The 19,675-nt window shown below is 39.2% G+C and overlaps 1 protein-coding gene across 1 annotated transcript in view; it reads left to right on the top strand.

Moving 5' to 3' along the window:
- LOC139962454 (uncharacterized) overlaps positions 1 to 19,675 on the top strand; it is a 42,459-nt gene that overhangs the window by 6,710 nt on the left and 16,074 nt on the right. The window contains exon 4 of the mRNA XM_071962418.1: positions 10,070 to 10,316. Within this exon, the coding sequence (XP_071818519.1) occupies positions 10,070 to 10,316 (247 nt within the window). The remainder of the gene's footprint in view (positions 1 to 10,069; positions 10,317 to 19,675) is intronic.

Raw genomic sequence — 19,675 nt, 5'->3', positions numbered from 1 at the left:
AAATTTCTTTTCGATATGTTGAAAAGGAACATATGTATTTATTACAGCTTTCGCGATGCGAGAAAGAAGCGTTTCCATAGAAACCCAGTTGTTGTTATGCCATTTTGATTACATTGACGTTTATTTTGCCACACTTTTCTATAAGCTTAATCGTGCATGGATGGCTCCGTACAGAGAACTGACCCGAGGAATCTTACACTCGCAACATGAGAGGTCAGAGGTGAACCATATGGTGTCACAGGGTCTAAATACAGTAAGGCAGTTGTACAACTTCTTGGTCCAAGGGAAAGGTGGAGAATTTGCGCACGTCTTGTCCAGCCTTTTAGGACCATTAATGCTGTCGAGAAATATGCTAGACAGTTTTAAGAATGGTCACAAGCTATCGACATTTCAAAAATGTAACTGCAAATTTCAAAACATTTTGTATTCGCCCAGTCAATTATAACTGTCCAATATCAATCTAAGCAATATATACAAATTACAGAAATATTGTTGAAGGCCAGAGCGTTAAGGAAAGTACCAATACTTTTTGGGGGATAAAATATGTTTTATGTCAAGCAGGAAGCTCCCTCTGATGACCTTTATATTACGGGGGTGGAAGATGGGCGAATGGATTTGTCGCTGAAGTTATATAGGGCAGGGTGCTGGGTTTTCAGATCACCACATTTTAAGGGATTTACAACTTTCGTTAATACAATGGTTGGTCAGTATATTGTCCTTAATCAATTGGGCGAAGGACCCCGACCGGCACTACGAATCTTGTTTCTAGTGCTACCCCACATACGTGTACGAAACACCATACAGTTGCATACGCTCTGTGTTGTACTTTTGATGTAGACTGTGTTTATGAGGTTGTACATCAACCTATATATGTATATATTTGCATAAGCCTATATATGTACATAAGCCTATATATGTACATAATCAGCTGTATATGTACATAAACCTATATATTGTACACATTAAGCCATATATACATATGCCTACATTATGTGCTCATGACGGCTCTAACGCAATCGGCATGTCTCAAAACTGTCACAAGTAATCAATCGCCCCCCCCCGTCCTCCCCTTCACCATCACAAAACGTACTTATTTGTGGTTATATGGAAGGATGAAGGAAAACTAAACCAAACAGGTAGTATATATAAACATACGTTTTATTGATTCGATGCGTTACTGTCGTCTTCAAAATATTCGTGGGTGGGCTCAGCATCAACCAACAAACAAATTCACATCGAACTTCAGATATTCAAAACACCTGTTGTAAAAAGAAAACTGTCTCAAAGACAAAGTATTTCTCTCTCCTATACAGGGTCCTTGACGGGGACTTGAGTGTCCCTCCTGATCCATTTTTTACCCTACTAAACTAAACTGAACTAAAGTTCAGATGGACGCTTTGACACCCACCTACTAACCATCACTCGGGGCGCAACCACATATACTCCAGCGCCCCCCCCCCCCCCGAAAAGTACAATGAGGTACTGGCATACTGGATATTACAAAATATGCTAGGGTATAGTACATCATTTGTAACAATTGTATGCAATACAACCTTCACAGTCGAAAGTTCTTCTCTTTAATATTGTTTCACAAGTTGTTAAATATAGCACCATTTTGTATCTAATGATGCTTCATTTTACCAATACCTTTTCAAATTGGAGGAGACACCCATGACCATCATTTGCTTTTTGGGTCGACGTGTGGTTTAGGTTTCCACATAATACCACGTTAATGCCAGCATCCCTCTGTCCAGACTTCATATTCACACACAAACACAAACAACTATATAGTACAAACACACACAGTGGCTTCGGGGGATAATAAGTCACTGGACCCCCTTATCGAAGTCTTCAAAACTCGTGGTTATAGGCCTACATTTTACTAAGTATATTATGAAAATGAGAAGACATTATTCCTTATCCCATACCATAGTAAATTATGGTCCAACGTCACCCCACCCCCACCCCACCCCCACCCCACCCACTCGATGTCGGGGACCTGCCAGGAGTGATGACAGTAGGCCAAATTGCAAATATTTCACATGATTGCTTGTAATTAAAATCACAAACATGGAAATGACTCGAGATATATATAACACCATATGCAAATTTATCCTGTATCATTCAGACACGCAGGACATAATTATGAAAATATCACATGCTTTGTTTCAAATTTAAAAAAAAATGTTAAATTCGCGTTCCACAGTATAAACGAAGAAGAGTGAAAGCCACCTTGTTATTGTACTTTGTATGATATTCTCAGTGACACTCATAACTAGATAAATATTATTATATGAAGATACATGTTTCCATACACTGATGTACAATATTGTATAGGCTTATAATGTATATAGAAAACGTACGTTATATGAAGACACGCTGGATGCATAGGTGTTCGTTATCTTACTTTCACTTTTCACGTCCTATAATGTATGATACAAATTTCCTTCTGTCACCATATGACTATACGTAACACCGTTCATATAGCCAGACATATCAGGAGCAAAAAGTCGAGTCAAATTTGTCTGGGTTACTAACCCCACTAACACATTTACGATTTAAAATGTACGTGTATATACATACAAATTTACAACCCCTATGTTACCACCCCTCCCCCTCCGCCCACCCCAACCATACCACATACATTTGGCTCGTATTCCCGACGGCGATTCCACAAACTTTTCGACCTTGTTTTGCACCAGGTAAAGTTCATTGTATATATTCATAAAACGATAAAAAGCCATAAAGAAACATAAAGCCTTCCCACCTGTGGACTTTGTATCCATTCGTGGTAAGTTATTCTGTTCATCTTGAAATTTTGAACAAGCATTACAGATTTATTGTCAACCTTGAAAGCAGTTGATTATTACACTTGAAGCACCCGTTCCCCAACAATGTCTGGGAACTAATGAAGGTCTGTATACCACTAGGGAAGTATACTTGTTCAAAATTTAAATTCATTCAAGAAACTGCGGAATTCATAAACATTTCATTATGAGATCTACGCACCTTAGCCATCATGCGATCGAACACGCTACAGTGCCCGTACTCAGGAATATTGCTGGCATGGGGGAGGTAGTGGATAGGAAAGGGTCTAAATTAATTTATGGGTTATCTACGTGTAACAATATCACATGTGAAGCAACATCATAAAATTTCCCCAAATCAATCGAAATATAAAGCCAATGGCCAGCAAATAAAATTACAAGAATAAACTGTCAACGGAGATAGGGAGATACACAGTTAGTCTCCTCTCGTGTGTGACAACAATGGATCTGGTTTTATCCAAGGCGTGTGGGAAGGAGTGTAACCCCACCCCCCCCCCTTTAACACCAAAAATTAAAAGGTGTTATTAGTACAACCTTGCGTATATGTTAAAATCAACACACTCAAGTCAAAGCTAGTTACTTTCAGCTACCCCTGTGCACCCTTAAGAAACCAATCTACACCCATCTCCCTCTTTAACTGTACCCTCGTGTGTACTGAAAAAAAAATTTCCTTGACCATAGACTCTCCTTCAAACCCCCACCGTGACACTATCGCAGCTAAATGGTGGCAGAAATTAAACTATCTTCGTTGTCTCTCTAAAATCTACATCTCCCCCCCCCAAATACTCTAATTCGTATCTACAATTCTAAAATCAAGCCTTCTCTTACTTATGACAGCATTGCCTCACCTCCCCCCGCCCTCCGCTAATACTAAACATATCCCTGAAAAAAACTCCACACCCAAGCAGTGGCGGCGGAACCGGGGGGGGGGGGGCTTGGGGGGGCTGAGCCCCCAATGAAAAAGTTGAGGGGGCAAATGCATGATAAGCCCCCCAATATTTACCAAGGCTCCGAAACGTGCATCTGCCCATTTTTCAATGCATACTTGTCGATCCGTCCGATGCACACGTATACTATATAGGTGTAATAATTTTAGTAATTGCTGGGGGACCCTCGGCCCGTCCCCTGGCTATAGACCACATTGTCTCCCAACCGCGTCTTCACGCCCCGTGAAAAGTGGAAGCAGTGAGTGTGAGTACCGGTAAGCGTAACACAACTTCGTCTTAGGCCAATGACTTGCCTTATTTGAGCCAGTTCTCCAACATCCCCTTACTTAGTGGCGGAGCGTTCATATATACAGTCAGGGGGCGGATGCCCGACCCCCCCCCTGACGGACTCAAATGGACTGCTGGCGCCCTTTTCAGCTTTTCACTACTTTTTACTTATTCGCGATTATTGACTATTTTATTGCGCTCTCATATACCTATTGACATTTGTCATATTCTGTTGGTGTAATTTTCCGACAAAATGGCGACGACACCTATTTATTCTCCGTTTATCTGCAAATTAGCAAGGCCCGGAAAGGATCATTTCCTGCAATCTAGGGAGTATCTTTACTCAGAAATTTTCGGTACGCTCCGCGCCAACCTGCGGTGGCGCTCCGCTTAGATAGTGTCGAAAGCGCCCCTACAGACCATTCTTGCCCCCCCGACCAATACCCCTAGCTCCGCCACTGCCCTTACTACACTCAAAAACGTCTTTGCGAGAACACTACGAGTACTAGCTACTCTTTTAAAACACCATCGAATATACAAATTACAATGTTTTTACAGACTTTTACGTGCAATCTGAGAAATTGCAGGCTTGAGACCCATATTTAAGGGCTAGGTCGTCGCAGCATAAAACACTCGGGAAGTGCCGTTTCCGGCCATCTGGGGGTTTGAAAAAACCCAAAATTTTCTTGTACGCTCCGCACCAACCGATGGTGGCGCTCCGCTTAGATAGTCTCCACACATTAGCCCCCCCGATAATTTTCCCGTTCCGCCGCGCCTGCTTGACCCAAGTCCATTCGATGCATCTCTGTTAAAATCTCCTTCAGCTATATCAGCATTAGGCTTGTCTGTCCTTGATGCTGCTAACCCTACCCACCTATTCATTTCTCCCAACTTCCTAAACAGTAAACTTTGCAACAAGAACTTATCTAAAGACCCCTTTATTAACAGATTGTTCTCCTTGTTTCTATTGGTCGTTTCCTCTGAAGGATCCTATCCCGGGATCAAACCTGTGCAACGAACGAATTTCAAACTAAATATATGTGGATCCACCTTAGTGAGCACAGGAAACTCATTTAATTTTCATAGAGGTAAAGGGTCGTTAGAGCCTTGACTTCGAAGTCTGAAACCTTCATAAACTCTCTTATACTTCAAAATCAGAGCTTGAATTAACCCCATAGTTATTATGTGGATTCATCTCAGTGAGTCAAGATCGCTGCTGTTTTCTGTGGAGGTCAAAGGTTATTTGAGGTCAACATATCTCAAAGTCTAAAACGCTTGTAAAACTGGATGGACCTCAAACTCGATATGTGGATCCACCATAGTAAGTACAAGAACCCCGATGTTTTTTCCCATATATATCTGAGTTCAAAACAGGATATCTCCAAAATTTAGGCTGTACTGAACTTTATATGTGGTATGTGCATCCAAACTTATTACACTAACTATCACAGGGACTTTCATTGCGAAATGCTGCAACGAATCGCAAAGCCTCTTGACTTTCTTGTTGAAATCCTGGACCCGCCCCCCCCCACCCCTTGTCACTCTGGATACATTTTCCAGTTTGTCCTTAATAGATGCGATGAATATTTAACATGACAAACTGCATGTCTGTTCGACAGAATGTTTCGAATCGAACAGATGCATTAATCACTTTCTATTTCATTTCAAGTTCATAACATCCATCAATCAATCACGAATCAATTGATTGATCAGTGGCATATCTATGTTTGAGGAAATACTCGGTAGACTTTATAAAAATTGTTGACAACGCCCAAAAATTGTTTGTTTATAAGTTTCGTGATCGAAGGAGGAAGGGTTTAAATTTTTTTCGGATGATTTGGTCATGTTTCATAATGACGATGACATCTGGTCTTATACCACGTAAGGCTATATTGAATTAAAAACCAAACGGAAATGTTTAGTTTATTCATACCATATTATTGGTAACATATGATAACCTGTTTATTTACACTACACTCCTTTCAGTCGACATTTTACTTGAGTGGATATCGCATGATTTCGAGTTGGTAAGCAACACGATTGACCTCAGATCAGAGTAAGGCCAAATAATGTCACCAAACCAAGACTAGCATTTTTCGATACAGGTGGCAAAAGCCTATGTAAAGTGGAATAACGACCTATAAATTATTAATAATGTAATAATTGAATTTTACATCTGTCATACCACTTGTTATATACCATTGGGGGTAAATCTTATTTGATAATTTGATAATAAACGAAACACAATCAGTCGCTCGAAGGAAACAAGAACCTGTTGTAAATAATTCTCATATACAGGGACAGCAGAGTTCATATGTTTTTTGGGTTCTCATCTTACCGGATCCACGACATTTTTTTTCTCCGCTGTTACTCCGTTGGGTGTATACAATTTCAAATGAAAATGAGAAAATCAGATATAGGATACCAAATTCAAGACCTTGCTAAATGTAATTCAACCATTTTAGATAATTAATAAAAAGCAGTTGAACAGGTGTTTCCTGCATTATACCATATTTCAGGACGGAATGGCACGCTGTGAATGCTGTTTGTCTGTAAAATATCTTAAACTGGGCAAAATTTTAATGCAACACTTACTGGGTTTTTTCTTTAATAAAAAAAATCGAAACTTTTCCAAACTTACATTTTGTAAATTGTTTCCTCTTTTCATGTGATTAATGAGAGAGTATGAAAAGTGTCGGTCGGGCGAAATTTTAGGAAGAGAGTAAGAATTGTTTACTTAATGGCTCATCAATACATCAGAGCTTACAGAATCAACTGGTAGACCTAGACTGTCAACGATGACGTCACCCTTGCCTTGGCTTTAAAGGAGCCTTCCTAAGTTTGAGGCATGGTTTAGAGTTGACTTGTCCTTGAAACTTGAATAGCTATAGAGAAAAATTACTTGTATAACATGCCTTTTCTAATTGACCATGGCATATCATCGACACTTCAAAGTCCTAAGTTAGTGCAAAAGAATTTTATGGTAACATTTGCCAAAGTTTATACATTCCATTGCGCTATGTATACTTACAGTAAGTATCAGGTTATGGTTTCATGCCTCTTAGCTTATAGAACTTTGCTTTAGTGTAGTGTTCGAGTATAATCTCGATCGAATATTGGCAATGAAAACAGGTGGAATTTTATCGGTTGACTATGCATACAATTAGTTTTAAACCATCACAGTTTACGGGGGGAGGGGGAGCTCAATAAATGATATGATATGATACACCTCGTATTACGCTTCCACCCGAAGGTGCTTCAGCAGACTAAGGAAATCCTTAGTCGGAAATTATTGAGGTTCCAAGTTTTTGTGCGTGGAAGGACACCGGCGAAACTCGCCTTCTCTTTTCGAATAGTGCCCTGAAGTAACGAGGCAGGGGTGTGTAGTCCTGCTCCCGGGACCGCAATTTAACGTCCCCTCCGAAGGACGTGAGTACCGCTTTCCACGTGTAGCCACTTTCCTACCACGAGAAAGGAGCCGGGTGAAAATTGGTGTCAGTGTCGACACCGAGGTTTGAACCAGGGACCTCAGGTACTGCAGACGTGTACTCTCCCGTTCTGCCACCTCACCGCTCTTGGAGCTCAATAACGTGTTGTCAATCCCGTTTCACGTATTTCGGACGTGACCGAGCATACCCAGTCCTGGATACCAATTGAACACTTAGTCAACACGTTAACGCCTAGCCTGGGTAGCGAAGTTTTCTGAACATACCATGGATTATTCCAAAGGCCTAATATCAACGGAAAGAAATATTTATAGACGAGAACAATAGGGTAGATGCGAATAGAAATTTGAACACAATAGCTTTGTCATTTCGTCATGCATTGGCGAGTACTATAGATTACATGTAGTCTGTGCAAGTTTATTTTGTGCGATATCAAAACACAGTATAGTATAGTATATCGTATAAGTTGTATGCATGGTTCATATAGTATAGTGCAGCAATGTACGCATTATGATCAACAGTTTGGTCAGATTTAGTTCAGTGAAGGGGCTCTTTAGGTCTTCAACGATACATACCTGGTATCCAGGTAATGAAATCTGCTTCAGAGTTCATACTCTTGCTTTAAACAGGCACTTTAACCTCCTATCAATTGTCACCCTCTGAGCTTCAAGGGGTCAACAGGTAACCTCAAATGGGGGGAAAATTTGCCATTTTCTAGAAAAATTATTCACGGTGTTTAAACAATGTCATGTAACTCTCAACAACTATCAAAGGGCTTTGCTAGCTCAAAATTGGTCAAATGTGTCTATATTTAACATATATAGGAAGGCTGTTCTTTCTGGATATTGAAACATTTTGGTTTAAAATTCTATACTGTAAAATCCTAACCAGTGAATGACATGGTTGACGCCCACAAGGGATTGCTACAAACCGTTTCTGGCTTTCACTTAATTATTGGACAAATCTACATTAGTGAGATAGTTGAGTCGAACTCCGGAAGAATAATTCTCTTCCGGGGAACAGCCCAGCTCCCGGGAAGAACTTTTTTCTTTTCTCTCAGTTTAAGGTCTCATCCCGGGAGGGGGAGGGGGGGGGGTGCCAGGTCTGGAGCCGCCTCCCAGTATTTAACTACTATAGTTTCCCATGTAGCTTTTAAAGCTTCCACTCTGCAGTGTGTATTACTTGCCTGCTTACCCTTACATGTGTATTAATATTTGATGTTCTTTTTTTTTTTTTTTTAATTATTTTGCTAACCTGCAGGAGCCGTGTTTGGCACGGCTTGATCAGGCTTTACCCACTCTGGCCATCAAGCAGTCAGATACTTATTTTGAATTTTGAGCAAATTGTATGGCAATGAATCACAAAGCTAACTGTACTGGTGTTCTGGTTATGAAAACGCTAATTCCTCGTTAATAAGGGGTTCGCTGAGCAAAACTCTTTCTTCCATCAATCGTAAGTTGCTGATATGTAAGTGACAATGAAATGCCCCCCCCCCCAGAAAAAAAAAGAAGAAAAAGATTAACGCAATAATGCCCTTTAATCTAACACCCAAAAGGGGAACAATGAGAATTTTATGACCTCAAATAACATGTTTACAATGCATTACAGAGTTTGTCATCGATAAATGGTATGAAATGTCATCCGAAGTAAAGGTGTGAATGCCAGTTTGCCCTCATTAAAAGTCTTGGGGTCAATTTTATGTGACGAGAGCTTGACAAAATTCAGAAAGTATCCCAAAGTTAACGATTTCTTTTTTTGGTCACGTTTATATTTCGGAATCAGTCAGGGTTGACATGCCATTGCTTTTACATGGTTTGATGGCGTATTATATATAGACATACAGGCTCCTATATGATCTCTTAGGATAGAGCAGGACTTGTAACAATTCTGTGCAACTGAGGCCAATTCTATAGCTAGGTTGGTCCAGGATACAATTGGTGCGACCTTTAAAATCATATTTCTGAAACGGAAACAACGGAAACTGCTATATATGGTTTCTTTGGCAATAAAGCAAAGTAAAAAAAGAGAATTCCGCTAAAGTGTATATTCTCTTTTGGTCCAGGATGTTTCACCAATGTGGGGAGTGTCACTGCATACTAGTGCGTAGAATATATCAAAAATCACACGTCTCTGTGTGTTCTAGCTGTGAATGTTGATACGGGAGGTAGGGGGAGGGATGGATGAGGGGTGGAGGATGGGCTGAAATACACGTTAAGGATTGAATGGATGAAGGAAGAAATAGGACTGATTTTGTTTAGAACATCTCCTTACCATGAAATTTCAGCCTGTATCTTTTCTGCGATGGTAACGTTTCTGAAGGGGGTGGGGTAGCGAGGGGGTGGGCGTGTTGCGAGGTATACGGGCGAGAACAGATAATGTAATGTCCGCTCGATATCCGCGCCAACTTGGTTAGATGACCTGCTAGGCTGCCATCTGTCTCTTGAATATTACACACACCAAAAAATACACCACAAAACAAAACAAGACAAATTAAACAACACGAAATTATTTAAAATAAGACTATCGATGAATGAATTATTTGCCCAAATGAGAATGATGTTCTTCTATTTTTTTGACACAGTTTCGTCCTGACTACTCTCATTACCAACTGTCATCTCCGACCGGTGATATAAAAGCAAGTTATGACGTCATCGTCATTGGTTCTGGATATGGCGGTTCAATCGCAGCAAGTCGATGCGCACGCGCAGGTCAGAAAGTATGCGTCCTGGAGAAGGGCAAAGAATGGCTGCCTGGGGAATTTCCCGAAACCGAATTTAAAGCCTTCAAAGAGGTACAGATGACCGTGAAAGGAAAGAAAGACCTCGTCGGTAAGTATTATTCTCGGATCAAGTTTTATCCCCTCCCCTGGGGTGGATTGGTCTACCTCCTGGTGCACTTTTGAAGACGCGCCGATGTCCTCTTGGTCGAGGAAGGTGCTAGTTTCTTCCGAATCGCCAAATGTGCAGTTTGTTTAAAGGATTGGTTCAGGTGTCTGACATGTCTATCTTGTATGAAAGAGCTTAAAAAGACAAACAGAATAGTGAAGAAACTACCATGATAGCATTCTCTGTAAAGGAGATATCATACTTTGAAGATTTCAAAATTTCTTTGCAAATGACTGGTGTAGAAAGACTAACTGTGAGGGTGTGATGTCACATCCTCACTTCCTTAACATGTGTCAATATATTTCATTAAAATATAATTACATTTTTTTTTCACAAATCTAAAAAAATGTACTCAAACATTTTTCAGATGTTAAATCTCAAATACTTCATTTGACACATATGAGATATCCTGACGTATCTTTTGGTTGTAAGTCATAAAATCTTACAAAATATTTTAATAAAATAACAAAGACTTTTCAGGAATGTGAGGATATGACGTCACAGCTAGTCTGATTTCAGCAGTTTCTACACAATCAGATAGAACAACTTTAAACTTGAATATCTCTTTAACCGAAAAAGATATTTGAATAATTTCTCCACTATTGGGTTTCTTTTTTTGTCCTCTTTCATATAAAATAAACATTTGTGTCACCTGAACTAATCCTTTAATGGCTGCAACGTAGAAAGATGGGTTAACCGCGGTAGTACTTTATGTCCCAGTCCGCCCACCTTACCCTACCCCACCCCTCCCCTGCTTGTGTAGTGTATGTTGCCGTTGTGGGGCGGGTGATGGGTCGGTATATTACAGGGATGATACTGTCGTTTTGATTTATCATATTTACGTACAGCGCACCACATTATATGAACGTTCACGTATATTGTCAGTTCAAACAGTGAGCTACCATATAGAGCAGGGGTGGGCAACCAGTGATTTTTTGCGGCCCGTGAGATGTCTCAAGAAAAAAAAAATCCTTTTACATGATCACAATAAACGAGCTAGCTGCTTTGAATTTATCGGCACTAATGATGCTGTCAGGTGGGCATATTATCCCCATTATTTATCAACTGTACTGTATTGACATTATTATTATTTTGTGATTACAGATTAAGTACACACACCTATTGCTTGAAAGTACTCGGAATCAAAGCTTTGAAATCAACAGCAGGTCGTTTTTTAGGTGCGGCCAAGTCAATTTTTCACCCATTATATCTGGCCCATTCATTCAAAAAGGTTGCCCACCTCTGATATAGAGGCTCCCTGGGCCTAACATTCGATCATAAACGTGGATGCGGTGTTACGTGCACGGTGTAAAAACGACCAATCATATAACTGACCCGTATTTACTTTGGAACATCGGATAGGACAAAAATAAAATGATTCTTGTATTATTGTCAAGTTATTTGCATGTTACGTACTGAAACGTTTCCTTCTATGAAGGTGGATTTACTTTCTTGCACGCTCTTTATATGAACCATACTCAGAAAGAATCCATCAATCAATCAATAGTAAAATTAATACACATATTCATTTATTGATTGAGTTCTCAGCGGTGATTGAGCTGTTACGTTGCCTGGGTGCGAAGAATATTGATTTTAAGATATTAATTATATTTATATTTGTTTTAATTAGTTTTATACTACGTACATTAATTTTGTGCGTATACTACCAACATTCAAGTTGAGTTCACCTGAGATTCATCAGGGTCGAACTGAAGAATTTGCAAAGCAACACAGGCACCAAAGGAAGAAATATCTGCGTTATGCATAACAAGCAAATAAATTGCTCATATAAATATTTTAATGCATAAAGGACATGTTTAATTTTAAAACTTTTTCTCGGAAGCGTTTGCACAGCGAACCGGGTCGTTCAAATGCATGAATAAACATGTGAGGAATCAAATACCGGTATCAGTAATGATAAAAAAAATGGTAACAAAAAGGCCCACCAAACTGACGACGAATGACTAATTGCGTGGGAAATAGAATTATAACAATTCTGCGGTTGATAAAAAAAACTGCTTATTGCTTCACACGGAAAGGTAAATTGTGTCAATATGATACATTTTATTGTTTGTATACCAATGGGTTTCTTACGCGAAACAAACTTCTGTAATTCTCGTTCATGTCGACATTCCCATACAGCCAAGCCATTATTTATTCAACTTGTTTGTTATAAGGAGAAGTTAGTTACTTGCCTTTCATTCTTGATCGCCTCCTCACACCACCCACCCCACTCCCTTTGTCCACCCCACTCCCTTTGTCCACCCCCTCCCCCGTCACATCGCACTATACCCATCGCCATTGTCTTTAATTCATGTTATGGAGAAGCCTATCGATGTATAGCATAAACAAAACTGGCATTCTTTTTTATATTAATTCTCTAACGATGCTCCATCAAACACGTAAATATTAGAAAAGCTTGTTACAACCCCAGTATAGCCATCGATTAATCTCATATGACAAGGCTTCATTGTGAATCACTAAAAGAGGTCACCATACATAAGCCATACTTCTATGTGGCGCGAACGACTATAGAAAGGTCATTTCTCATTCAGTTCTTGCAGGTATTCATTATCATTATTCCTGCCTGATATATAATAACATGGCGGACTATGTATCAACCTACTTGAGACAAGTTGGATGAAGATGGCATTTTCATGAATAAGTAATAAAAAGAGAAATGTAATATACTATAGGACTGGACTTGCATGAAGGCGTGATATCTTGTTACCATGGTGATACAGAATCCGGGATAATCAGTCACCATAACCACAATAAGGTCACAGTTGCGATGCATGTATCCCGAAAACTTGTGAGTCTGAGTTACGGTTGGGAAGTGTGGGGGGGGGGGGCAAACCATCCCGGCACCGGGGAAGGAAGCAGACGAATGTACAGTGATGTTGAAATAGCCATTTGCAGCGGCACCATGCTTGTGTGAAAATCACTTTTGTGAAAATTATATGGCATGGTAGCCCCTGCTGCCTCCGCGCGGTGTTAGGGGTTTAGCACTGAGGCTTCTAGTTCCGCGAAATAACATTTTGTGTTTCGTGCCCTGTTGGCCTTATTCTGGTCTGACTTTTGTAGATATAAAGTCAAAAAAAAAAATAAACAGTTACTGTAACATTACAGTTAATAATTTAGGTATATATCTCATGAGCGTATCAACGCATGTAAGCAATTGTACTAGCATGGCCCTTATGAAAATCATCTATAAATACTGAAAACCATCCTCCTCCCGTTTCTCGATATTCATTTCCCCTCTCAGTCCCCCTCCCCAAAATAAAAAGACCCCCCCCCCTATCACCGCAGGAACAAAATGGCTGAAAATAATATTCATCATTGGCTCTAACTAAGGAACACTTGGTTGGCCCCTCTAACACGCTGATTTGATCACCTTCGCCATAAAGGAAGCTTAAACTGAAATTTCCCAATTGTATGCTATGTATAACTTCTAGCGAATCTAGAAAGCAAAAGATTGAAGCAAACAAACTTCCTTGAAGACCACTATAAAGCATTTCGTGACTTTGGTTGGGGGGGGGGGGGTTATTCTGCAACACCTAAACACACACACACACATATATATATATATATATATATATATATATATACTGTGAAAGAATCTTTATCTCGACAAAACTTGAAACCACACACGTGGTTACGTTACATTGACGATATCTTTATGATATGGACCCATGGTGAGGCTAATCTAAAACTCTTCATTGATGACATAAACTCGTTTCATCACACTATCAAATTCACTGCTGATTTTTCTGGACATGGCGTTCACTTTCTGGACACCACCGTGACCCTACAAAATGGTTCACTCAAAACAGATTTGTTCAATAAACCTACGAACAAGCACAACTACCTCTTACCAAGCAGTTGCCATCCACGTCACTGTACCAGAAATATTCCGTACAAGCGTTGCGCATTCGACGCATATGCTCCTCTGAAGTCGATTTTGATTCACGCACTAAAGAACTGTCACAACACCTCCTAAACAGACAGTATTTTCCGGGTACTATTGAAAATGCCATCAAAAAGGCTAAAAGCAAACCCCGTACCGAAACATTGACGTACAAAACTCGTCAAACCAGTTCCAAAAGGGTACCATTGGTTACTGAATTCCACCCTGGTCTCCCACCACTGGCTAATATCATTCAGAAGAATTTTCACCTACTTCAAGGCACCGAACGCCTGAAATCAGTATTCCCAGAATTACCTGCCATCGCTTTTAAAAGACCCAGCAACCTACGGGATATCTTAGTTCGGGCATTCTTTCGGGATGACACCCCATTAGGGGAAAGCAAAACAGAAACTGCAGGATCATCGCCCTGTACACAAAATTGCAAAACGTGCTTACTTGTCGATTCGACCGGGGCCTTTCAGAGCAACCAAACCAAACGCACGTTCCAAATTCGGCACAAAATTAACTGCCTATCCAAAAATGTCATTTACCTCATCTACTGCAATATTTGTAACTTACAATACATTGGAGAGTCAAAAAACACTCTTAGAATGAGAATGACACAACATAGATCGGCGATCAAAACAAAAAAGATCTACCAACCTTTGCAAATCACTTCAATCTCCAAAATCATTCAATTGAGAATTTGCGTGTTATTGCCATTGACCAGAACGATTCTTGGACAGATAAATCTAGGAAAGCGAAAGAAAATTTCTAGGAACTAAACCTAAAGACCACGGCACCATTCGGTTTAAACATCAGAAACGATTTGCCGTCCCAGATAAACCAAAACAATTCCTTTACAATTACGACGGAATCGGATTAAAATAATCCGACGCGGATTAAAATAATCCGAATTTCTAAAACTTCTGCTCTATTCAGCAGAAATCAGTAAGTCGCTTTGCCTTTACAACCATGCCGACATCTTCTCTATAAAAAAGTTTTAATTCCTGCTACTCCTTGTCACTTTCGGTGATCATGCACTGAAGAAGAGCTATAGTTTTGCTCGAAAGCTCTGGCTGTTTTACTTCCAATCACTTACCTAATTCAATTATTGTATCTCACTCGAGATCCAGCCTTTCTCTAAATGCAGCATAGTTGTTTAACAGTTTTTCCGTTATTCCTATATATATATATATATATATATATATATATATATATATATATATATATATATATATATATATATATATGTATATATATAGATATATATATATATATATATATATATATATATATATATATATATGTATATATATAGATATATATATATAAATATATATATATATATATATATACAACAGTTTTCCTCCGAGGTTGCTTTAATGAAAAGAAAACAATGATATTGGATCAAGTCAGTCCCAAACTCAACCCCTTGAAAAGCTTAGTTAGCTCAAAACCATGCCCAAAATTCAAGCCGAATATTAATATAATTGTTTACCTTCAATCCCCAAAACTGACATGGCCGAGGGTCTTTAAATATTTCCTATAAGTTTACTTCTTGATTTGAAATGGCAACCCGATCAAATTGAGTAATGATAAAATTACATTAAAATGTAATACAAGTGTGAAAGAAAAGCGAGAGAAATGATACTCAATATTCTTCGTTTTGAATTCCAGAGGTTTGAAGTTTTGTTTGTTATCACGCCGGGTTGATGTCAGTAGAGAGTTGGTTGGTTGTTTTGAAAGACGGATGTGATATCCCAAATGTAATCATGCGACACTTATAAAATTGACCAAGTTTACAAGATGGTTTTATTTGAATATTTATAACTCTGTTTCCTCACAAGGGATGAATTCCCGACTATCATGAAAGTGAGAAGCTGAGTATTATTTTACCTCACCCATCATCCTCAAAATGCACACTTATATATAATATAGACAAGGTTTGTTAATGTTATATGGCAGAAAAAGATTAGCCCAACTTTTTGCCTTTACGGTGAATCTATAAAATCACAACAGTAAACTTTGTTTAGCGTATAGAGCAGGGTTTCCCTAACTTTATCCCCCCCCCCCATGAACCCCTGTGGATGTCAGAGTAGTCCACGAACCCCCAACTTTTCGAGACACGATCTGAGTCATTATTATACTATAATACGCATAACAGTGCTTCGTAAAAGATCAAGTTCATAGTGTAATAATGTAATGAAAAATGCACGGCACGGTACTATGGCAACATATATGCGTATGGAACGCGAAAAGAGTCTGTCGATATAGGTACGACTTTTGTACATTACTAAATTATATGATATATCAGATTTTAGTTCAACAAAAAGTACTCTAGTTTTGACTTTCAGAAACGTCTCACGAACCCCCAGGGATGGACTCACGCACCCCCTGGGGGTTCATGCACCCCAGTTAGGGAACCCCTGCTATAGAGCAATACTGTGTACATTGGGATATCCAATGCTATTTCAATGTAACTTGGGATGTCCAGTTTCCTTTTCAATGTTTCATGGGATATTACACGATCATTGAAAATATAGTCCTGCAAGTTAAGTAACATTGACTCAATTTTAGCTGTTCCGTGAAGGTTAAATCAGTAAAAGACGTATTCAAGGCACGTTCAGTTGATTTGCGTACCGTGTTCGTCAGAGAATTGATTTGGATTCATATCTCTTTGGAATCACAATAGGCCTATAAATATATACGTTGCCAATTTAACAGTCGATTGATACGATGCTATATTTACATAGACAGTCAATTTTACACATGCAAAAGTACAGACCGCAACCACACATAAGTATATATGCAGAGATTGGCAAAATCATTTCGCAAAGTGCAAAAAAAAGCTATTTTTCTTTTGCTTCATTATCAGAAAGTTTTATCGATCTTGATGATGAATATAGAAATAGTGTAATTTTTATCGCATTGTTATTGGTCAGTGATCGGAATTTGTTGAACTCCCAATTAATAATCCAGCCATATGTTAAACCAGGCAGCTGCTGTCCATTTACATTGGTTCTGTGGGTTAACACGACTGAAGGTCCCAGTAATTGTTGCCAAGTCAAGGAAAACAAACCCCCAAAGAACTAAACTAAGAGAGCACAGTATAGTCAACTTCCAACTTACCATCACTTATGCGAGTCCAGAAGTGAGTAGGATATTTTTAATGGGGGTGGGGGGGGGGTGGGGATAAGCTATTATTGACTGGGAAACAGGGACCGCCCTAGTGGAGAACCATGTATGGGAGGGGGGGTGTCCCAGGGGCGGAGGAAGATTTTCAGATAGAAATATTTCTGTTCTTTCGTAACGATGTCAAACACAAAAGAACATATCAGCAATCATCACATGCATAGACTAACGACGATGTATTGGTTTGTGTGTAGCATTCCGCCAGGTTTCCCAAATCTTAATGACTTTCCAAGTAGTATTTCGTCCGTTGTTTAGAAGAATAAGAGCACAAGAAAACTTATGAATCACACGTGAGAAGATTATACCGTTTCTGCTGGGAGTGGGTTAAATTGCATTCATTTCAGGTTTACAAAGCGCTCTTACGTAACACGTGTTACCCAATACACAATAGGAATACAAAAGATAAGGCTTATCATGGATTTAAAGGTTCTCAGGCTTTGAGAATTGGTTTTCCGTGAAAAGTGTGTAAAGTATGAAAGTATAGGTGCATAGAGCCTTTCTAGTTTATACACGTTAGGGAACTGCATTTGCCAGCAAATACGCAGTATTGTAGTGCGCGTGGAGTGCTTGCAGTATTAGGAAGAACTTTTCGGTTGTTCATGATGTCACTTTTTGGGCGGATAGCAAACCGTATAGTCATGTAGGTACCTACAAAGTGAGGGCGCTTCAACGTCCAATCATGTAGGTATCGTCCATTGGCCATAGTAATGCCAATATTGTATCGCGCATGCGCACTACAATAATAACATTCGGTGTACAGATCGCCACATATATCGCATATACAGGTCGTCATATTTGTATATATATATAAGTATAAAGAAATTGCTAAGAAGTGAACGTTACAATATTAAACTATAACACACAGAATGCATTACTTCGGGGTACAGAAATGGGGATAGGAGGGTGCATTACTTCGGGGTACAGAAATGGGGATAGGAGGGGAGAGAACGTGAGTGGAGTGAGAAGAAAATCACATGGAATAAGTTGTCGTTACATAAACAGGGTGTGAGAGCAGTGGACATATTTGAGAAACACGAATTTAACGTTGATGGAGTCATTGACCCTCTATCAAATTTTGTACGATTGTAAAAAAGTCTAATCCACGAGAAAGCCTTGATATCAATTATCAAAGTTTCATATTTGGCGTTCCATGGAAGGAATGTAGACGGAAGAAAAATGTGAAGAACGTGTTAATAGGAATCTATTACATTAACTGGCGGCTTAATGATCTCACTTAACCGGTTATTTTTGCTTCATAAACGGGATGCATATAGGTTTGAACTATATACGGTACTTCTTCTAACCCCTTCGAAAGGTTGTTAAAGGTTGTTAAATTGTTAAGGTCAAGAAATGCGTATTGAGTTGAAGCATAGTGTGGGATTGTGTAAATGTCGGCCACTTGTTTTCCACGTATTTCCTTTTACCAAACGAACAGAATCACTTTAACCTCAAATTCCTTGCATTTTTCCGGAGGTACTTGTCGAGGGTATCTAATCGTTAAATAAAAAGGCTCGGAAAGTCTTTTCTTGGTGTGTGTGCGTGATTTTATGTAACACCATGAATGAGATTCGGTTGGAAAGTTATTGAAGTTGTGGTCACGCCTGGTGAAGCATAGCTAGACTATTTAGCGTTAGTCACCTATGACGTCACGTCATGCTTTCGTCAAATAATCTCAGACAAGCGCTTTCTCTTTTGGGAATTGTTGCACCTCCGTTTGCTGAGTGGGTGGTATATTGTTAAGGTTGTTAAACTAAATAAAGAAATGCATATAGTTTCAGTTGACAAATTACGTCCAAATAAAGGCATATTCTACTTATTAAGACAAATTTGGAGGAAGCCAGAACAAATAGAGAATTCCAGCGTAAACGGATAACAGGATTTCCGGATGTGCATGGGGAATATTCGAATGCAAATGATTACGGCAATGAATTGACATATTTCTGTAGCGCATGCGTTTAAATGCCTGCTGAAACTATATGTGCTTTACATTGCCTTCCGCTGCATATTGCGCTTTATACAACACCTAATTGTATTCTGGTCATTTGATTGGTCAATTGCTCGTTGATTGCATGCAAAATCCGCTCTATTCCACTCTATGAAATAGAACCATGGGTTATACTTTTTTGGTAGCATTTTTTTGAATGGTAAGAGAGCAGAGAAACCTGCCTGTTCAAAACAATCTGTTGCATGAGTGCATTTT

Source organism: Apostichopus japonicus, chromosome 21 (assembly GCF_037975245.1).
Source record: "Apostichopus japonicus isolate 1M-3 chromosome 21, ASM3797524v1, whole genome shotgun sequence".
NCBI lineage: Eukaryota > Metazoa > Echinodermata > Holothuroidea > Aspidochirotida > Stichopodidae > Apostichopus > Apostichopus japonicus.
Note: the sequence above shows the minus strand (reverse complement) of the source record. Positions and strands in the feature narration are given on the sequence as shown.